The sequence below is a fragment of the Cervus elaphus genome, chromosome 9 (assembly GCF_910594005.1).
Source record: "Cervus elaphus chromosome 9, mCerEla1.1, whole genome shotgun sequence".
NCBI lineage: Eukaryota > Metazoa > Chordata > Mammalia > Artiodactyla > Cervidae > Cervus > Cervus elaphus.
Window position 1 is genome coordinate 58,478,395 of NC_057823.1, and position 23,268 is coordinate 58,501,662.

At 42.4% G+C, this 23,268-nt stretch overlaps 2 protein-coding genes across 3 annotated transcripts in view; one reads left to right on the forward strand and one right to left on the reverse strand.

Moving 5' to 3' along the window:
• Positions 1-14,455, forward strand: part of SH3RF2 (SH3 domain containing ring finger 2) — a 143,743-nt gene extending 129,288 nt beyond the window's left edge. Inside the window, exon 10 of the mRNA XM_043913134.1 lies at positions 11,570-14,455. The gene's annotated coding sequence lies outside the window, so the exon portion shown is untranslated. The remainder of the gene's footprint in view (positions 1-11,569) is intronic.
• Positions 14,456-16,584: 2,129 nt separating this feature from the next.
• The window catches only part of PLAC8L1 (PLAC8 like 1), a 29,604-nt gene continuing 22,920 nt past the window's right edge, over positions 16,585-23,268 (reverse strand). For both annotated transcript variants that reach the window (XM_043913138.1, XM_043913137.1), the window contains 2 exons: positions 18,236-18,372; positions 16,585-16,975 (listed from right to left, as the gene is read on the reverse strand). In XM_043913138.1, the coding sequence (XP_043769073.1) occupies positions 16,835-16,975; positions 18,236-18,372 (278 nt within the window). In that variant the 3' untranslated portion in view covers positions 16,585-16,834. The remainder of the gene's footprint in view (positions 16,976-18,235; positions 18,373-23,268) is intronic.

The following is a 23,268-nucleotide window of genomic DNA, read 5'->3' on the forward strand; positions in this document are numbered from 1 at the left end:
AGTGCTGACACTTGGCTCTGACATTCAGCAGGAATATGGTCACACTGGTTGTCAATATATTGAAAGCGTCCTGGACTGATAGGTGAATAGTAGATTCTCTGAGCTCCCCGGGGCCTCTCCCCGCTCCCACACCCTGGCTCTTTCTCCAGGTCCTCCCCATCACTCTCCCATCCAAAAGCTAAAAAGCTAAGGCCAGCTGCAATTGAGACCTGCAGCAATGAAACCCTTCTTCATTCTGATTAGCTGGTGCTTATGACATACTGGGCTTCCCTGGTGGCCCAGACAATAAAGACTGCCTGCAGTGCAGGAGACCTGGGTTTGACCCCTGGTTGGGAAGATTCCCCTGGAGAAGGGAACGACTACCCACTCCAGTATTCTTGCCTGGGAAATCCCACGGACAGAGGAGCCTAGGGCCACACAAAGTCAGACACAACTGAGCGACTAACAGTTTCACTATGTCATACTGATTCTGAGATGTCTGGACTGTTACCCTGTTGCACAGAGTAAGGCCCAGAGAGGTCACTCAGAAGTTGAGAGCACTACTATCAAGCCCAACACTCTTCCTGGCCCCCATCCTGGCCACTGTTCAGCCCTTAACATTTGCCTTTGTAGGCCCTCAGCTGAGGCAAGGAGCTGATTTGGAGGACAGGAGTTTCCATGCCTGTTCACCTGTGTTTTTCAGCTAAGACTTTCCTAGGTGTAAATGACGCACTTCAGTGTCCCAGCTCCTCTGCTGCCTCACAGGCAGGTAAGGAGGCACGTACTTTACTTCAACAAGGTGAACGGGCCCCCGTCGTGATCCTCTCACCGCCTCTTCACACCGGCCGGCCCCACAGCGCCCGGCTCCCTGCCTGGGGAGCGAGCAGCTGAAGCAGCAGGATAACAAGGGCCTCTCCAGCTGGGAGCACGTGCTTAACAAGCTGGGCCCTCCCGGGGCGGCAGCTGCTGCCACTGAGGCTTCTCTCGCTCATGTCTTGAGAGTGAAGACCCCAGTTCCCCCTCGGGTTGAGTGAAGGGAATGTTAGCACTTGCAGAAACCTCTTAGGTGACCATGAAAGACAGTCACTCAGCAGGCAAGACCAAGTGGGGGAATTAACTCCAGAGAGCCTTACAGCAGGTTGGCGTCATTGAGGATAAAACTCACAAGGACGTTTTGCCTGAAATAGAACAATGTTAAATGATGATCAAGCCATCTGCTGTTTGCCAAGCTGTAGTATCGTGTCCTAGACCAGAGTAGAAACAAAATGTTCCCAGGAAGCCCTTCCGCTGATCGACCTATACTTTGACAAATGGAAGGCAGCAGAGGTGGGATCAAAGATGATGGGATGGAGGACATGGAGGAGCATTACAGATTCACCCATCTGTCCATCCAACAACAGTTAATTCACCACCACCCTGGCCCAGGCTCTATGAGAGGCAACAAGGGGAGAGTAAACAGGATAGATAAAATACATATGGCTCCCACAGAATGGTGTTTCTTACTACTTCTTTTCTGGATTTGGGGCTTCTTTCTGCTTTTCTCCCCTTTTATAATTAAATGTCCTATAGACATAATTATATAGGATCATGAAACCAATAACCATATTATCTACCACCTAGCTTTTTAAAAAACAATTGAAACCTGCTGTGTGCTTCTCCCAGTTTCATTCCTTCCTTCCCCACCTCCCACTTCCCTCACAACCTCTATCCTGAATCCCATGTTTATCATTCCTGTGTACATATCCCATTCATGTACCATATGGAACTTTCAGCACAGCTCATAGAGGTACTCAGTAAACACTAGTCAAAAAAGATACTGCAACCTGAGGCCATACACACCCAGCCTGAATATTTAAACTCCCATCTGGTTTCTGTCACTGGGACTCAAACGCTTTGATTTATTGCTGGGATTTGAGATTTTGATGCACCGGCATGTCTGGTTTTGAGGCATTCGAGTTTAAAGGGGTTTTTACAAGAATTCTTCCAAGTACAGCTGCTTTAGGAGACCCTGTTGCTCCTGAATAAGGAAAATATGGGCTGTGACTGTGCCTACATTCCTTGAATATAGGGTTTTCAACACAGCTCTCCTCTCTGCACCTTGCCTGGAGCCTCTGGGTAGACAACTGCAGAAACCAGAGTAGCTTCTCAGATTCTGAAACTAAAACGCATCTTGCTGCTGCTGCCAAATTCTTCCAAGAACTCCATGAAATGCTCAGAGAAAAATCGTCTTTGTCCACAGACTCCAGATCAAGAAACTGAGACTCAGGATGTTTCAGCAGCTTGACTAAGGTCACATAATGAGTTTGAAATGGAAGGGAGACTACTAGCTCTTCATCCAGTGATAATTGTTACCATTTACTGAGCACCTGCTGTGTACATGTGTCATGCCATCCAATCCTACCCAACCCTGTGATGGCAGGTACTGCTGTTATTCCACTTTAGAGATTAGAATTATGGCCCAGAGGTCAAATGATCTGTCCAAGGTAACAAGGACTAGAACCCAGAACTCTTAAATCCAAACCGTAATCTTAAGTCACCATGTCCCAGGCATCCCCAGTGGCTCAGTGGTAAAGAATCTGCCTGCCAATGCAAGAGACACAAGTTCAATCCCTGACCCAGAAAGCTCCACTTAAAAAAAAAGAAAAAAAGAATCACCATGTCCCTCTTCTTCAGCAGCAACTGTAAACACGTAACATGGTGGAAGTTGGACAGGAGGCAAAGTGTGTGTGTTCTGCAGAAACCACAGGGATGAAGACGGAGATGGGAGTCGGGGGATGGTTTAACTCGGGTGAAACCTCCCAGAGAATAAGTTATGGGTCTTATCAACCAAGAAGTAGAGGTGGGAAAGAAGGTGACAGAATGTTCTGTACAAAGAAATCCAAGAAGCACATCTACCCCTGTTGCAAGGGCAGCCAGACACAGCCAACAACTTGAAAAAGAACCAAAGCTTGCAATGTGGTTCTGGATCATTGACATCAGAACACGATGACCATTCTGAGGTCTCTAGATCTCTCCCTCTTCACGAGTCTATTTCTGGTTTTGCCTGTCCTCACTCTAAATGATACATAGTTCAGAAGAAGGGGGTTATGATTTCCAAAATTACCCCCACTTTCATCTTCTCTGTGGGAACAAGAGGGCTCAGTGAGCTGACATCTTCCAGTGTTCCATGCTGGTATTTATCCAAAGTTCAAAGGCAATTGCTTTGGGGGAGTAAATACAGACCCACAGATGCAAGCTAATTATGCAAATAGGGTCACTGCTGGATGGACAAGAGCTGCAGTCTGGTAAAGACTAAAGTGATGCCAGCCAAGACCCGGAGAGAAAGGCAAAACACATTTGCAAAGGCCACTCTGTGTACCCTTGGTTAATGCTGTTAGAAACTGCTAGCGTGACCGACTGACTTGATGAAGGCCATCTGCAATGTCAGAGTTTGACTGCTGTAGGCCACACATGTCCTAGAGGCCAGAGCCATCCTAACATCTTTCCCATGAAAACAAGAACTCCTCCCTGGACCATCCGAGTGGATTGTGACAACTATTTGCAGTCAGGAGACTCTCACAAATTAGCAAAAGCAAACTTGAATCAAAACATAAGGAGGCAGCAAAAACACCTGAAGGACCAAAGAGGAATTCAAATAAATATCACCTTCAAAGGATCGTACCTGGATTCCCACCTCATTCTTGCCTGGTTCATTGGGAGATGTTTTTCTTCTCTGTCTAGAAGAGACCCAAAGGACCACACTCCCTGAGGAAGACATGGCAGTCACCACTCAAGAGTTATGGCAGCAGCTTCCATGACAAAGGACAGAGCGGTCAGACAGACAGACGGGATCATACTGTTTGGAAAGGAAGGCTTCTTTTAGACATCAGAACCACATTTCCAAATACTCCATCCTGCACATTCTATTTATAAATTGAATTCTTTTTTAAGCTTACATTCATTTTAGATGTTGGCAAATTTGATAGCTTGGACCTTCTTCATGGAGACCTCCAGTAAAGAACTAAATTTTAAAACATCAGTCAACAAGGATTTGGTGGTAGCTATTCTAGCTGTGTTCCCAGTCCACTGAACTTAACAAGATATGGAGAAACAACAAAACATAATAGCTAGAGTGGTGGGTTTTGGAATCAGATTGTCTGGGGTTTCGTCCCAGCTTGTCACTTACTAGTTATGTTTCCTTTGGCAAATGACTAAAGCAACTCGGAAAAGTTACACCACCTCTCTAAACCTGCTTTTTCATCTATAAAATGGAAATCAGAACCTCCACCTCATTGGATTCTCAGCAGGATTAAACGAGATCCTGCATGTACAGCCCCGATTGTGGTATGCAGTACATCAAAGTATTCAATAAATGGTAGCTATTACCCATACATAGAGAGGCACAATTCAGAAATGGAGTGTAAGAAAGAGCTAGTCTTGATCAAACAGACAGATGTGCGAGAGAGGAGTGATAAAAAAGTGGGGTTTTTTGTTTGTTTTTATTTTTTTTTTAATATGAACCAATTTTTATTTTTATTGCTTCCCTGGTGGCTCAGACGGTAGTCTGCCTGCAATCAGGGAGACCAGGGTTCTATCCCTGGGTTGGAAAGGTCCCCTGAAGAAGGAAATGGCAATCCACTCCAGTATTCTTACCTGGAAAATCCCATGGACAGAGGAGCCTGGCAGGCTACAGTCCATGGGGTCGCAAAGAGTCAGACACAATTGAGCGAAATCACGTATTTAATTTATTACAACATTGCTTCTGTTCTGTGTTTTCAGTTTTTTGGCAACGAGGCATATGGGATCTTAGCTCCCCAACCAGGAATTGAACCCACACCCCCTGCATTGGAAGGTGAAATCTTAACCACTGGACCAGCAGGGAAGTCCCGGAAGAAGTGTTTTAGTTGTCAGGAGAGCTCCACTGAGCAGGAAGATATTCTGAAAGACGGTAGCATGGAGAATGGTTATTAGATAGAGAGGAAACCACCTGGGTTTTAGAATCACATGTCCCTGGGCTCAGATCCTGGCCCCACTACTTCGTGGTTGTCTAATCTTGGAGCAAGTTAACTAACCTCTCTGAGACTTTCTTTACTCAAGTGAAGAGTGAAAACAATAATCAGTACTTCACAAAGTCATTGAGATGATGAAGTGAGACAGACAGGCCAGGTGCTGGTGTGCAAAAGGGACCCTAGCAGTGAATTTTGCAGTTATGACAAAGGCGTGATGGCAAGATCAGGAGAAATGCTAGAATAAGAATAGATCCTTCTAGCTGCCATTCATTACATGTGTACTAAATGCCAGGTATTGGTCTAATCCCTTAGAGCAGGGGTCTCCAACCTCCAGAATCTAATGCCTGATGATCTGAGGTGGAGCTGATGTAATAATAGTGGAAATAAAAGTGAAAGTCACTCAGTCATGTCCGACTCTTTGTGACCCCATGGACTGGAATTCTCCAGGCCAGAATACTGGAATGGGTAGCCAGTTCCCTTCTCCAGGGGATCTTCCCAACCCAGGGATCGAACCCAGGTCTCCCACATTGCAGGTGGATTCTTTCCAAGCTGAGCCACCAGGGAACCCAAATAATAATGGAAATGAAGTGCACAATAGATGTAATGCACTTGAATCATCCCAAAACCATCCCCCTGCACCTAAATCATGGAAAAATCATCTTCCACGAAACTGGTCCCTGGTGTCAAAAAAGGTTGGGGGCCACTGCCTTAGAGGATTGTTATAGGGAGGTCACAAACATAGTGAGTCAGGTGACCTGGATTCAAATCCAGACTCCGCGTTTCTTCCCTGTATTACCACGGGGAAGTCATTTAATCTTCCCAACCTTTAGTCCCCTTGTTTGTAAAATGCAGGGTCTAATTGTGCTTTCTTTGATGGTTTGGTGAGGATTAAATGAGATAAGGGACGTGAAGTCACTAGCACAATGCCCAGCTCATAGAAAACACTGTGATGTTAGCTGTCATGACTATTTACATGCCTTTTCACACTTAATCTTCACAACAATCCCATGAGTTGGGTGTTATTGTCCCCTATTTATAGATCAAACAGATCTGAGGCTCTGAGGATCAATCAATTGTCTAAGGTCACAGAAAGGAAGCAGTGGGGCTGGCTCTGCGAGACTAGAAACTCTCAGCTTCTTTGTTCTCTTCACTTTTCAGATCAGCTGGTGAATGGTGCCAGGGTTGAGGCAATATGACAGTTATTTTTAAAAGCATCTCATGCCATAACCCTCATCAGTCCTTGGTCTTCTGGTTGTCCCTACACCTTACCTCCCATCTGTTGAAGGTCTGAGGTTTAAGGTTGTCTATGACCCTGAATGCAGCTAGTGAGCACCTTGGTGCGGCCCCTCTGGGGACTTGCGGCCTCACAAGGTTGACAAGGTTTATGAAATGTCCATTCTGATTTGCAAACAGGTCTGCAACGGCCATGCTTCCAGCTGGCTGGTGATTTTGATAACAACCCCTCCTCCTCGGTGCCAATTAACAGAAATTAAATGTCCCTGGCATACTTTGTAATTCAGGAAATGCATGTGCTGATTAGTTAAACCCCTGCTGGACATGCCATTATGACCAAGGGGCTCCAGGCCAACATCCTAGCTCTCACTCCATCTCCATTTAAAGTCACAGAATGTTTTCTTCCTGGGTAGAAATCAATGTCACCTCATTCACTTATTCATTCATCTTCATTCAACAAATATTGATTGAGCATCTACTGTGTGTGAGGTTTTGTTCCATACAGTTCCATACAGTTCACAACAGTGAACAAAGCAAAGCAAGTAATATTCCTGCCTTCATGAAAGGCAATAAATGGAAAATGATTAAACACACAGGATTATTTCTATATGACAGATGCTATGAAGGAAACAAACTGGTGGGACAGACAATGACTGGGAGGTATGAGTGACATTAGGTAGAGTGGACAAGAAAGGTTTCTCCAAGGAGGCCAGATTTGAACTGAGATTCGAAGGCTGAGAAGAACTCAGACATGCACAGTAACGAGAGGAACAGGAACAAGTTCAAAGTGTCAAGGAAATTCATTCATTTATCAAACATTTTTGGTCATCAATCAATTATGTGTTGAATGAACAATTGGAGAATAAATGAATCCTCCCTTTTCCTGCCAAGAAGGATCTTCACAGGAAGAATAAACTTAAAGGAGATGCCACAAACTTAGAGGCAGTTTGCTTCCCTTTTCTCCAGCCCCATTTCATCCCTCAAACAAGGGGCTTGGATCAGGCATTAGCATTCCAGGATTGCAGGATCACAAAAACTCACCTTCCAAAGGGACTGGCCCTCGCAGCTCTTTAAAGCCATGATTCTGCAGCATGCAAAAAGCAATCTCATTTTTCTAAGCGGTCAAATGGTTGTTTGGAATTATGTAGACAAGGCATGAAATGTCATCTGCTTTGTTATCATTAGGATACGTTTATTGAATTCCCACGCCCACTTACTCATTCCGAGAATACTTCTTATCAGTTGCCAGCCCCCCTCTCCCCTTCCCTCCCTCCCTTCTTCCCCCTTCCCACCCCCAGCTCCTTCACCCTCTTCCGCTCTCCTCTCTCTGGCATGGCAGTGAACAGCCCAGGCTATAGAATCAGAACACCCGTGTACCTCAAATGTGACTCATTATGTCACTTTGGGTAAGTCATCTCACCTCTCTGAGTCTCAGTTTTCTCATCTATATAGTGAGAAGAATAATAGAGGCCATCTCATGACAATCATATAAAGTATAATAAATACTGAGCTATTGTTATCCTCATTTTGTTGATTAGGATATAAGATTTTAATAACTCTATTTAGGTTTTTAAGGCAAAAGAAACTCCGATAATGAGTGTGATCATGAGCCAGTTTAATGATCTGTATCCACCTGTATGGTTTTCCGTTCTTTGAGATAATCAAGAAGCAGGATTTTAACACATAACCTTGAAGAGGTCTCTTAATTTATAGTAATACTTTTGAGCCAATAATGAGAGACAGACACCCTGCCTTGTGCCAGACACTCTTTTATGTGCTTTACTTATATTGACTGATTTTTTTTAATTTTCATCTTTTGTTTATTTTTAATTGGACGATAATTACTCCACAATGTTGTGTTGGTTGCTGCTGTACAGCAGTGTGAATCAGCTGCGTGTACACGTATGTCCCCCCCTCTTGAGCCTCCCACCCCCCATCCCACCCCTCTAGGTCATCACAGAGCACAGAGCACAGAGCTGAGCTCCCTGCTATAAAGCAGCTCCCCATCAGCTGTCTATTTCACTCACTGTAGTGTATACGTCAATCTTACTCCCTCATTTCATCCCACCTTCTTTCCCCTCTGTGTCCACAAGTCCATTCTCTACATCTGCATTTCTATTTCTACCCTGAAAATAGGTTCATCAGCACCATTTTTCTAGGACAAGACAAGGGTGCCCACTCTTGCCACTGTCATTCAACATAGTTCTGGAAGTCTTAGCCATGGCAATGAGAGAAGAAAAAGATGTATTGACTGATTTTAAAATCTCACCATAACCAGACAAAGTAAACACTTTCACTATGCCCATTTTACAGATAAGTAAACTAAGACCTAGAGAGATTAAATAGCTTCCATGGGGTCACATGGCTGGAACTTGGTGGAGCTTGGGATTAAATCCAGGCAACTGGACTCTAGTGTTCACTGGAAGCTACTTGCCACCTCATTTAAGATGAGACACCAAAGTTTTCCTGCAGACATCAGGGTTTTCTACTTCAAGTAGACCTGTCCCCTGATCACTTAATAAACAAAGAATCATCACCTGCCTAATCCTAAAACCCTGACCTGTAGACACAGGACTGATGTGAGCTGCTACCCAGTACAGCACAACGCCAGCCACAGGTAAATCCACACCTCCTGCCACTGATAGGATTTTGAGGTGTCTATTAAGATGTCAGTGGATCATAGAGTTGAAGTTCTTTCTACATCACTTAGCACAATCTGGAAGGTCAGATCCATGTGGCAGTCAGCCCTCCATTGGCAGTTATTTCCTATCACTACCCTGTCCCTCTGCTGACTCTCAGAAATGCTGCATCACAGTAAAGGTACTTAAAGAGCTAACAAACCGCCACTACTCCCTTGAGATGGAGAAGCAGTTGACTCAAATCACCTTGCCTCCAGTCTCAGAGGGATATGCTCCCAGCTGCTGGTGTCAGGCCTGATGTGCAGACCAAAGCAGGCATTTCTGGGCCCACTGGGATAGCTATGGGTTGACCCATGTCCAAAGGCAGGTGCCCAGCATCAGCGCCAGTACCCACTTAGGCAAAGGTAAAAGAAGCAGGATATGACTAACACAGGCACTGTCCCTTTTAAGGACTAAAAGTTGTGAACTTACTTGGTGATCCAATGGTTAAAACTCTGTGCTTCAAATGAAGGGGGCATGAGTTCGACCCCTGGTCAGAGAACTAAGATCCCATTTGCTGTATGGCTTGACCAAAAGAGATAATCATAAAAAATTTTTAAATAATAAATAAAAGTTGTGAACAGCAGGCTGAAACTCCTGCCCATGTTTGGGGATGGACAATGGAGACAGCATAACTCCAGATCCTGTGTAACTTATTATCTTGATGGGAGGCAGACTCTGTATTTATGCCTGCTTCTCCCACTGAATAGGAAGCAGTCCCATTAAGCCCCCCATGGCTCTTACCTGCTGTTATGGTGAGTGAAGCACATCAACAAAGGAGTAAGTCCTGCAATTCACTGGGAGGCCCTGAGAGGGTATAGAAGCTCAGTGGTTAGCCTAGATGTGGCTGCCTGCTTGAAAGCTCAGCCTCCTTCAGTACACTCTGTGTAACAACAAATCATAGTTCAGCCTTTCGAGAGTTGGGAGTTCGACTCCCCAGACTGCTGTTTCCCATAAACTTTGCTTGCAAGATCCAACTGTCCCATGTCACCCTGAAAAGAGTGAGGCTGTGATCATCACTAAAAGTTTCCCCAAAGAGAAAACTGGCCTGTTAAATGAGCAGGAGTCCTTGGATAGAAAAGAAATCAGGCTCCAAAGGAAAGACCTTGGACAGGAGATGGAAAATTCCCTCTCCTACTTATTTCCTGTTTTACTGGGTTTTCGTGGAACTCACTTGTGGACAAACCCCGAGCCTGAGTCTTTTAGAAAACAAGTCTTTCTCAATGTTCTGGGACCACTTTCCCGTTACCCTCTTAGCTTTCTCCTGTCCCCCTTCAGCATAGTCAGCTGGGACTTCATTTGCGTTCAGAAGGGCCAAGAGCCAAGCACTGGCAGCAAAGTCATAGAGAGCAGCCAGCTCCTGTGATGCCCATCCACACTGCCTGCCCTCACTGGGACAAGGGAAAGCCGGAAGTGTTGGCTGCACTTCCCCCTGAATGTGCTGAGGAAGAAGCAGCCCCAAGGGACACACGGGGAGGGGAGGACATTGGCTACATGTGTGGGGGTGAGAGGGATGCAAGCTGAGTTTGGAAATCAAAATACAGTATTTCAGGCTTTGGAGAAATTCTGAGGCCTTGTGAATTTTAAATTATTTCAAATAATTTCAGATATCTAGAAATGTTGCTAAAAATGTACAAGGGATTCCTGTATACCCTTCATTACTAGGTTCCCTAGATATTAACATTTTCCTATGTGTGTTTTGACCCTCTCTCTTTTAAATATGTATATACATATATACTAATTAAATGTCAAATTAAAATTTAATATAAATTACATATATAAAATCTTTCTGAACCATTTGAGAACAGGCTAAAAATATTCACTTTCCCCTAAAATATTTCAGTGTATATTTTCTAAAAACAGAGATGTTACCTAACAACAATATAATCCCAAAATCAAGAAATTGACATTGATATGGCACTATTAACTAATCTACAGCTCTTATCCAATTGTCCTATTCCTCTACAGAGAAGAAAGGTTTTAATGTCCTGTCTAGGACCACACATTTGTTTCTTTAGTTTCTTTTCATCTGGAACAGTTCCTTGAGTCATTGTCTGCTATGATTCTGGCATTTCAAAGAACATACGCCATTTATTTTACAGAATGTTTCTCAATTAGGGTTTGCCTGGCATTTCTTCAATAGATTCAGACTGTTCATTTTTGGCAGCAATGGATAATAATCCTTACAAGTAATCAAATAGGAATCCTTGAGTCTATACTATATACATAGAGTAATGAGAGAGAAGGAAAAGTTCTTCCTGACAGTAGAGTCCCAGCTACAAAATATAGAAGGAATGATGAAATTTTTTTAAAATCACCATTTGGTAACCACTACACTAGCCACTGGCTTGGGCAAGACTCACCCATGGATATAGAAAGTAGTGGGTGAAAGCCTGAAGAGCTCAGAGTATCTCCTCCAAAGATACTTATTAATCAAAAAGTGGAAAATAGCAACTTGATAGTGGAGAATGCTGGTAAACAATCACCTTAACCCAAAGATCAAAGTTAGCATCCACAGAAATGGGAAAGTAGAGAGTATGTGTCTCCTGATATGATGGACAACACCGTATCTCTCTTGTGAAATGAAAAGACATATTCCTTCCCCAAAGACTTTACAATGTTAAAGAACTGTAGTTGGAACCTGGCTGCATTTACACAAAATAGATTCTAAAATCCTTTTCACCTTCACAGATCCCGCCTTGGAAACCTTCCTGGGAGGAGTAGTAATAACGGGATACTGAAGAGACAAACTGTCTGCTTGGATGGAAACTCCTCGGTGCAGAGTTCTGGGCCATGTGATACTCCCTGGACATCAAGGACGGTACAGGAATACTGATAGATTGGCCTCCAAGACAGAAGGGGAATAGGAGAAAAAGTAAATCTGTCTTCCCACAATATCAATGGGTGGTGGGCCAGGCTGGAGGAAACACATGAGCCATGTGACTTTACAGGTTACACCAGACCCTTGGCCCTCCCGTTTTTCTGTTCTGCTGTCAAAGCCAAATTTCCTCTTGCCAATTTCTCACACCTTGGCACCTAACCGACAAATGAAAAGACCAGACATCGAGTGCCTCCCAGAGATGTGTCTGGCCTGTCGCTCCAGCTCAGATTGGAGCAGTGCAGGGGGTGGCATCGTATTCTCCTCTCAGGTGTTCAAGCCACAGAGGCCAGGCTTCTTCACACTGTCCCCAGCCTTCACCCCCTCCCTTGACCACACACGCTGCATCACTCCACCACATCTGCATTCTTTTCCATTCCAATTCCATTCTGCCTTTTCACCCTGACACTTTCTGATCCAGAGAGTTTTTGTTAGAAGCCCCACAGCATTGGCTTCATCTGCCAAGAGGTGAGTGAGGAGGCAAGAGGCCAGTGAGCCCACAGAAAGGCTGATGCAGCAATGACATCTCCTCACACGTGGGCTATGAGGGTGCCACCAGCTGTCAGTCATCTCTTCTCTCAACTACCGTGACTAAATGTTGGTTCCATTTTCTCTGGTATGAATTCGGGTTTGGTTGGCTGCTCTTGAGCGTTGGAAGCAATGAATATGGAGATGCTGCCTTCAGATTCTGGAATCTACTTGTTACAACCTTGAAGCCCTACAGCTCACCTATAGATAGGTTTCAATGACTTCACTTTTCAGGGCAATCATAGAATGTCAGAGTTGGGAGGAATTTTAATTTTATAGATGATATACCAAAACATTAGGTATAGGCAAGCTGTCCACACAAAAGCAAGTTGTATAAACTGGATTGGAGAAAACAATACAACTTGTAATGCCCAGAAACCATTAGTTCACATTAGCTAATTATAAATATGTCCTTAAGGCTCTCTCGTTCAGATTTGCTTCTTCTTAGACTGGCCTCTGCCTCTCACATTTAGAACAGCAAGAAACCACCACTCCCAATATTTACACATACTGTTTTTTTCATCTCTGGAATCTTTTCATGGCTTACAGTTTCATGGAGGGTTTCATGAAGATTTAGCTTTTCCTTTGAACCTGGTTAGCCAGTAAAACAAATATTTTTTCCCCAAAGCACAAATTAAAGAACCTGATTTGTTCCCAGCCAAATTCAGAAGCTTAAGAAAAGCTCCCCCATTCCCTAAAGTTTTCATCTCTGGACTGTCAGCTTCAGGATATAGATTTCAAATGGCTATGGGTCAAAAGTGGTGGAGGTGTGGGAAGGCAGATTCAGATGAATTTGAGTGATTAGAATGAGGTCAGGCCAGAAATGCACCTGAGAACAATTTGCTAATCATTAGTTCTGAGTTTCATCTTCTGGAATTATTGCTTCTTATACTGGGTCAGGGGAGAGGGTATTATTTAGGTGAAAAGGGAAGAAAGAGAAAACAGAAGAAGAGAAAATTTCACCTTTCCATGGAAATATCAGCAGAAAATCTACAGACTCTTGTGTCTCTGCTTGTTTTTTCAGTACAGTGTTTTTTAATAGACCAAAAGAAAATTTTTATGAGGTAATATGTATGTGAATAATGTTTATAGAAGGGGTATTACATGTTAGTCATTATGGACAATTGTATAAATAAACCTGTAAAATATAAACATATTTTATATGTTTATATATATGTAAAATATATAAACATATAAAAATTATTTTATAGGGCCATGGACACTTTTCATATCTTTGTTCTAAAACATAGAGAGTTCCAGGGCTGGCAGCTTATTTCTTTGTTAGTATATGCCACTGGAAACCCAAAAGGTGTGGTGGGATGTCATGTGTTTGTTTTCTGGTTTTGTAATTTATAATGATCTGAATGGATTACTTTGAAATGTCTGTTGCTTATGTGTGGGTGTTGTTTGCCCACAAGGAGTTATCAGAGATCCTTTCCACATTTTGTGTCTTAGAAAATCAAAAGGAATTTTCTAGTGAGAAGAAAAATACATAGAAGAAGCCTCCACCGTTGAGTAACTCAGATTTGTACCACTGACAGTGTCTTGTAAGTCCGAGGAAATAGACAGCTTAAGACCAAGGTTGTTGTCTCTCACTTAAACACTGGATGTTGGATAACTTTTCTCCTGGGAAGGAAGCACAAATTTTTGTTAATTTCTTTCTTCACGGATTTGACAAGTTTTAGGGGAAACCAGAAGTCATGGCCCTTAAGCCACCTTGCTTCAGGACAACTCTCCACCATCCATTTTCAAAGAACCATCCATGTATTAATTGTTTGATATGCCATGATTCATTGGCAGACTCAACACCTTTAGAGCCCAGAGCCCACTTGTTTGGATTTGTGGCTCTAAAGAAGTGTTAAGTTTGCTCTACCACTCAGGCTGATCAGAAGAAGCAAAGGGAAAGTGGTGGGGGTGGAGGGGGGGCTCCCTTGTGGAGAGGTTCACTCACACCTCTAACCACCTCTGACCACAGCCGAGAGAAGCCCTGGGCCAGTAGCCAGTGCATGATATGCCATCTACTCTTCATGCAGCGAGGGCTCATCATGTGAGAGAGGAGAGGTCACCCCAGTCTCCTTTGCCAAAATTTCATATTGTTCCCAGATATAAGCTTGTGAAATGCAATATGTGTTTTCGCTCAAAACAATAAAAGAGGTTTATTTTTCACTTAATAGACTCATCCCTCAGGCCTGTTTTTTTTTTTTTCAGTAGCTGACTTGGAGAGGGGAGTACTTTATCATGTATTAAATGTCAACACTGAGCCTTTTGTTGTTCCCAAAGGGCTTTGGCTGCTGGCAGCTTCCCTGGACATCCAAAAGCAGGGCTGGGAGGAGAGGAGTGACTTTGTCAGACAGGAATTGCCTATTTTCAGTGGGGATGACTAGGGGCAGAGTGAGTGACACTTCCTTTCCACGCTCACCAGGCTGAGTTCACCTCCCTAGAACAAATGCTGGTTTGTCAAACCACAAGGGGCCAAGACAGCCTCTTGGCCAGAAACCTTCTCTGCTTGCTTAGTCCACACCCTCAAGAGTCTGACTGCCTGTCACCTGCTTGCTGTGTGGCCTTGGGCAAGTTACTTAACCTCTCTGTGGTTCAAGTTCTTGTCTGGAAAATGGAACTATAATAGCACTTTCCTGACGAATATTAAGGATTAAATGTCTTAAAATATGTAGAGTTCTGAAACAGTGCCTGGCACCTACAAGCGCTCAATTCATGTTTTACCACCTTCATAATATTTGCCCTATCCACCAACCATTTATATTATCATTTACTTAATGTTCTTCTTCTAATTAACTTAATTTTCATCTAAAACTTGATAGAAAACTTTATATCCCAACTGTAAATGGAAGAGTATATCATGTACTATGAATATAAGGTAATAGTAATAGTAGCTAATATTTACCAAGTCCTTGCTCCTTTCTGAACATTGAGCTAAGTGTCTTGACTTGTTAAAATCCTCACAACCCTGTGAAGTCAGTACTGTCATTTTACAGAGGAAGACACTGAGGTACTGACAGATTCACAAATTTGCCTGTAGTTACACAATTAGTAAGTGAAGGAGGCAGTTCAGCTTCAGACCCCAGGGTCCTCAGCACTGCTCTATGCTGCCACGCTAACATGAACAAGAGTATTCTACTCACGTGGTAGATGGTGGGTGAATTAGTTTCCTACGGCTGCTGTAACAAAGAACCACAAACTGGATGGCTTAGAACAACGTAAATTTATCCCCTCACAGTTCTGGAGGCTGGAAGTCCAAAATCAAGATGTTGGCTGGGCAATGCTCCCTCTGAAACCTCTAGGAGAAGATATCCCCTTGCCTCTCCCAGCTGATGCTAAAGCTGAAGCTCCAATATTTTGGCCACCTGATGTGAAGAGCTGACTGATTGGAAAAGACCCTGATGCTGGGAAAGATTGAGGACAGGAGGAGAAGGGGACAACAGAGGATGAGATGGCTGGATGGCATCACCAACTCGGTGGACATGCGTTTGAGCAAACTCCATGAGATAGTGAAGGACAGGGAAGCCTGGCGTGCTGCAGTCCATGGGGTGGCAAAGAGCTGGACACAACTTAGCGACTGAACAACAACTCCTACCTTCAGGTACCCCCAGGCACTCCGTGGTTTGTGGTAGCACCACTCCAGTCTCTGCCTCCATCTTCACAGAGCTATCTTCTCTCTGTGTGTCTCTACCTCTGTGTCTCGTCTCCTCTTCTTGTAAGGACAATAGCCATATTGGGTTAGGGCCCATCCTACTGACTCATCTTAATTACATTTGCAAGACTATTTCCAAATGAGGGCACATTCACATACACCAGGAGTTAGGACTTAAACATATCTTTGGTAGGAAGGGGTTGGGGGAGGGGCACAATTCAACAGCTGCCCACCTAAGGCTTTGAGTCTGGGGCTAAAGAGTTATAAGTTCTGGAGAGTTGTTCAAAGTCAGCAACAAGCTGAAGCTGTCTCCTTTATGCAGTCAGGACTGAAGGAGTCAGGACAAAGGAAGGACAGTGCTCCTGTATTACAGTGGTGTTTAGGGCCCCGTCCAGGTCCTATGTGATTCACTTTGCTGTACGCCTGAAACTAACACAGCATTGTAAACCAACCATACTCCAATAAAAATTTAAAAGTAAGAAAATAAAACAAAAATTAAATTAACCATCTTCTGCCCCATCATCGATACTTTGGGAAAAGAGGCTTAGCATAAGAAAGCCATTTAACAATTCTTCCAGCTTCCCAGACATCCCTTGTGAAAGGGGAAGATGGCGGGGCGGGGTGGGGTGGGGGGATTCAACCTTCCAAACGCCAGGCAGGGTGTGGAGGACACAAAGCTTACCTCTCTAACCTGCCTAACATGGCTGAGCTGGGACAGCAACTTCAGACAAGTAAGTGTCTTCATCAGGGGTTGTGTGAAGAAAGGACAACAGTAAACACAGTAGTGGGAAACCATTTATTTTTGTACTACTTCAGTGAAAACTTAAGAACAATCTCTCCACCAAGAGGGATTTAAGAGGAGGGTGTGGGGAAGTGAGGAAGGAGGAGTTTTCTTGCTCTATCAAATAAAAGTTTCTTTGGTTAAAGGGGCCGTATAGATTTCATAGAGTTGGGAGGTCCTCACCTTGAGTTCCCGGGCCACCTGGCAGATGGAGCAAGGCCAGCAGCAGTACACCGCCAGCCAGTCCTCACACAGGGTGCCCTAGGGGAGAAACCGCGTGTGTTCTGGGGCCATCACACAGGCTCAGCTCCGCTACCTGGAGACCTCCACAGTATTACCTCACGGCCCATCCCATCCACTGCTCCCAAGATCCACCATCACCCTGAAGTCATTGCCCATGGACACAAATCCACCGGGGTTACAGGTGCCAAACACCTCGACGGCTAATCAATCCTTGCAATTCAGAGACCGGCCCTCGGGGGTTCATACTTGAAAAACACTGTCTAACTGACAGAAAATCCTCTGTCAACATCTCTTTTTTCTCTTAGAACTTAATATTTATAATTATTTTCTTTACTTATTTGGAGTAATAAGTATATATGATCCAAAATTCCCATAGTAAGAAGGGAGAGGAAGTAAAAAGTAAATCCCCCTGGTCACCCAGTTACCTGTCAGGAGACAACCATTGTGGGCAGTTCTTATATAGACTTCCAGATAAATTCTAAGTCTAGGCATACAGATATATACAGATATGTACACATTACATTTTAAATATATATATATATATATTCTTTTGCTAAATATACATCTTAGGGATCATTTCATAAGAATAGATAAAAAGATGCCTTTTTATCTGTCCACATCTGAGTAGGTATGACTTGTCTGTCCTCAGTCTCTCCTTGTACCTCAGTCTCAACCACGCTATAAATTGTCTGGTTCTTTGAAGTGTCCTCAGGGAATCCCCTAAGTGAATTCTGTGTATGCCAGAGAGTCTACATTTTAAGTGAGATTATCCCAAGTTTATCCTTCAAATTTGGTGCATGTCTACCTGTCATTATTGGAAAGATTGAGGGCAGGAGGAGGAGATGACAGGATGCGATGGCTGGATGGCATCACCAATGCAATGGACATGAACTTGGGCACACTTTGGGAGATGGTGAGGATCAGAGAGGCCTGGCATGCTGCAGTCCATGGGGTCACAAAGAGTCGGACACAACTGGGTGACTAAACAACAACTGTCTTCTCTTGATGTAATAAGAGAGAAACAGAAGTGGCTCATTGGCCAACAATCTAATTATAATAGGTCTCCCTTGGAAATACCCTCCAAAATGTGGAATTTTGGTTTAATATACATCCTAGTAACAAGTGAAATCAGAAATTTCTTCCCTTTCCTTTCCCAAAGCCTTCCACTATGTATGGTGTTTTTAATATCCTCACCCACACCTCATTTATAAAAATAACCATAGGTTTGAAAGGCATCCATCCAGGTTCTCATAAACATACACATCCAAACACACTTACCTGTATTTTATGTCTCTCTCTGGTGCCAATTCTCAGTGCAAAGGTGGACCCAGGTAACAGTGGCCAACAAAAACACTCTCCATAATGCCTGGCGATGTCACACTCAAGACACAGGGGACAAAAGAGACCACAGAAACCTGTCAATAATCACATAAAAGCAAGTCAAGGTTCTCAGAGGTGCTTGGAGCCACTTCACATCTCAAAGAGCATTTACAACCCTATGCCATCAATTTAATGCTGCTTTGTCTCCCTACAATCAGGGATTGAGGATGAATAACCAATTCTCAAAACCCAGTGTATGAAAATTGCCATAACTGAGCCACATCAAAATTGTCTTCTTTTGTTAAACACTGGCGAAGCTGAGTCTGCTACAATTCTGCTAACATTCACTACTAATTGTTTTTACTGTCAAGAGAAAAGCATTAAATAATTTTTATAGTTGAAACATGTGTTGCTTCTATTATGTTCATCTATCTAATTCCAATATTTAAAATAGACACAGTATATAATACTTTTGAATAGCAGGCGTCTTTTTTATATATGTGATTGAAAGTTCTTTTATGACACACTGATTCTGCCTGCTATTCTTATCAGGACTTTACTCTATTTCTCAGGCCTGAAGGTTTCTCTAATGTTTGCAGTTTCATGGAGTCACTGACACCTACCAGTTTTAATCTGTAAACTAGCAGAGGCTTGGTTCCTCAAACATGTACTGGAAACAGTTGATCATTTATTCATTCATTCATCTTTAACTTACTGATACCATTCCCTACACATCCTGCATGAACCATTAACACAGAGGTTCTGTTTTAAATACATTTTGGGGTCATGGACCCTTTTGAGTATATGGTGATAGCTATGAACTTTTAAGGGAAAAGAAAAATACATGCACACAGAAATGCAAAATTGTGCATTCAGTTTCACAGGGTTCAAGGATCCATTGAAAGCTATCATTGGACCGCAGGTTATAAACCCCTGGTAAATGATTAAGATGTTAACATCATTGCAAGAGATGACAACATTGATGAATACAAGTAATCTGAACTGTGAAAGAGCAAAAAAAAAACCATAACCTTTAAAAATGTATTCAATAAATATGTAATTGAGGCATAATTTATATACAAGAAAATCCACAGATCATAAACATTGAGTTGGATGAGTTGTGACAATCACATTCACCAAAGTACCCAAACGTGTAGAACACTCACCCCAGAGAGCTCCCTTGTGCCCCTTCCTGGGTGATCCCAGTCCTCCCACCCCACTCCAGACATGATCACTGTTCTGATTTCTATTACCATTGAGGGGTTTTACCTCTTTGAGAACGTCATATAAGTGGATCATGTTTAGTTTCATAACTGTCTATTGTTCAACCTCGTGTTTCTTGAGATTCATCTATGTTGTTATAGGCATCTATACTTTGTTCTTTTTGTTGAGTAGTAATTCCAATGTATAAATGTGCTATAAATCATATATCCATTTCCTAACTGATAATTCCATTTTCAACCTGCCTGACTTCAGGCTATACTGCAAAACTACAGTCATCAAGACAATATGGTACTGGCACAAAGACAGAAATACAGATCAATGGAACAAAATAGAAAGCTCAGAGAAATCCACGCACCTATGACACCTTATCTGTGACAAAAGAGGCAAGAATATACAATGGAGAAAAGACAACCTCTTTAATAAGTGGTGCTGGGAAAACTGGTCAACCACTTGTAAAAGAATGAAACTAGAACACTTTCTAACACCATACACAAAAATAAATTCAAAATGGATTAAAGATCTAAACCTAAGACTAGAAACTATAAAACTCCTAGAGGAAAACATAGGCAAAACACTCTGACATAAATCACAGCAGGATCCTCTATGACTCACCTCCAAGAGCAATGGGAATAAAAGCAAAAATTAACAAATGGGACCTAATTAAACTTAAAAGCTTTTGCACAATGAAGGAAACTATAAGAGAGGTGAAAAGACAGCCTTAAGAATGGGAGAAAATAATAGCAAATGAAGCAATGGGCAAAGAATTAACCTAAAAAATATACAAGCAACTCCTACAGCTCAATTCCAGAAAAATGAACAACCCAATCAAAAAATGGGCCAAAGAACTAAACAGACATTTCTCGAAAGAAGACATACCAAAAAAAAAAAGACATACAGATGGCTAACAAACACATGAAAAGATGCTCAACAGCACTCATTACCAGAGAAATGCAAATCAAAACCACAATGAGGTACCATCTCACGCCGGTCAGAATGGCTGCTATCCAAAAATCTACAAACAATAAATGCTGGAGAGGGTGTGGAGAAAAAGGAACCCTCTTACACTGTTGGTGGGAATGCAAACTAAAGCCACTATGGAGAACAGTGTGGCGATTCCTTAAAAAACTCTAAATAGAACTGCCATATGACCCAGCAATCCCACTGCTGGGCATACACACCAAGGAATCCAGAATTGAAAGAGACACGTGTACCCCAGTGTTCATCACAGCACTGTTTATAATAGCCAAGACATGGAAGCAACCTAGATGTCCATCGGCAGACGAATGGATAAGAAACCTGTGGTACATATACACAATGGAATGTTATTCAGCCATTAAAAAGAACACATTTGAATCAGTTCTAATGAGGTGGATGAAACTGGAGCCTATTATACAAAGTGAAGTAAGCCAGAAAGAAAAACACCAATTCAGTATACTAATGCATATATATGGAATTTAGAAAGATGGTAATGATAACCCTATATGTGACGGCAGCAAAAGAGACATAGATGTATAGAGCAGTCTTTTGGACTCTGGGAGAAGGCGAGGGTGGGGTGATCTGAGAGAATAGCATTAAAACATGTATATTATCATATGTGAAATAGATCGTCAGTCCAGGTTCGATGCATGAGACAGGATGCTCAGGGCTGGTGCACTGGGATGACCCAGAGGGATGGGATGGGGAGGAAGATGGGAGGGGGGTTCAGGATGGGGAACACATGTACACCCATGGCTGATTCATGTTAATGTATGGCAAAAACCACTACAATATTGTAAAGTAATTAGCCTCCAATTAAAATAAACAAACAAATTTTTTAAAAAGAAGAAGAATACCCTGTCAAAGACCAGTCTCTGACTCCTCATCCCTCCCTCCCTCTTCAACAGTCAGGAGTACAGAGTCCCACTCCCAGTTTCAGTAACAAAGAAGCCGAAATCTAGGAATGCTGTTTTATCTTAGAACCTCCAGGGGATGTGCCTGAATTCTGGACTTCTTCCATTTCATGTAAGGGGTGAGGGAGCACATGTGCACAAAGGGCAAGGCGCTGGGGTGGGAGGAGGACAAGGAGCAGCCTACCTTCCAGGAACAGAAGGTCTATTTCCTCTCTTTCATCAGGAATCTTGAGATAATCTCTAGATTATGTATTGCAGTCATCACTTGGCCCAAAGCAAACACTAAATTCAGCCCTGATTAAGTCTAGGATGTTTCATCCCACATTTAAAAAATCATTACTCCTAGCGAGATCAGCAGGCCCCACACAGCACTGACAACTGGTATGAACAGGTCAGATGATAGCAAGTGGCCCATGAACTTAATGTGAGTTCAGAGTGGTACTATGGTATGTAGCCCTGATTTAGGGAACTTTGAAATCATGGTACATAGAAGTCAACCAAAACTCATTTTATGCATGAATTACAAAATACAGTAGTGTGTATCTCTGCAAAGAAAAAATTAATCAAAGTTGCATAATTATAAAGCTGGCAAGCTAAATGAGTAATAAATTGTGTTTATACAATTGCCTGCGCCGTACCACTTTAACTGACAAAGAAATGCCCACCATCCTTCATAAGCCTTTTGTAAAGATGTTGTTTTGTGCACTGGAATTCTTGTACCTTATTTTTATGACTCATATGTCTTTTTAAATAACACATGCTGTTAATTTTATTTTTAAGCCTTCCCATTGTATAGCCACATTATCTTAGTGTTCATTATGAGGCAGTAACAGATACTGAGGAAACACACCCAAAATTCAATTACCTTGGGACAGAAGCCAGATATAATAAAAACAAAGCACTATAAAAGCCAAAGTTTTATTACATAATAGCTGGTAATTATACAGATTTTACCATGTGCCAAGCCCTGCTAAAAGTACTTTGCATCTATTAACTCACTTAATTCTTACAACAATCCTATAAAATTTACTCTTACTAGGCCCATTTTAAAGATGAGCAATCTAAAGCCCAGAGGATTTAAGCTATTTGCCCAAGTTCATACATTTATTAGGAAAGCGCAGAGGCCACGTTTGAACTCAAATAAGTCTGACTCCAAAGTCTCAACAACTACACATAACACATATGCCATATGTTCTCATGTTTTATGTATTTATCTAGTAAACAACTGTGGAGTTGTGTGTTCCAAGACAGTGCCCTCACTACCACCACTTGGTATTTATTTCTGTAGGACAGGCTGAAATCACGCAGCTTCTTTAGGAAATGAAAGATCCTTGCTCAGGGCAGGATGATGGAATCGTTTGTCTGAAGGAGACTCGCAGAGGAAATTCTGCTACCTATATCACAGACCAAGGTTTAGTATCCAGAATATACAGAAAACCTAAAAATCAATGTATAAAGGACTAAACAAAAGAAGAAAATGAACATAGACATGAATAGGTAATTCACTAAACAAGAAACACAAATGGCCAATAACAAACATGAAAAGTTGTTCAACATCATTAGTAATCAGGGAATTGCATATTGACAATCAGAAACCATTTATTACCAATAAGAATGCCGAATTTTTCTTAATTTTTTAATATCAAATGTTGTGGGACACCATAGAGAAATAGGTACTCCCCAGACAGATGGGAGTGGAAATTGGCACAGTCACTTTCAAAAGCAACTTGGCTGAATCGAGTAAAATTTTTAAATACTCTGGGATCCAATAATTCCACAAATAAGAGTAATGCTTACACATGCACACAAAGAGGCAGGTACAAGGATATCCAGTGCTGCATTATTTGTGACTTAAAATTTAAAACAAGTGTACATTGA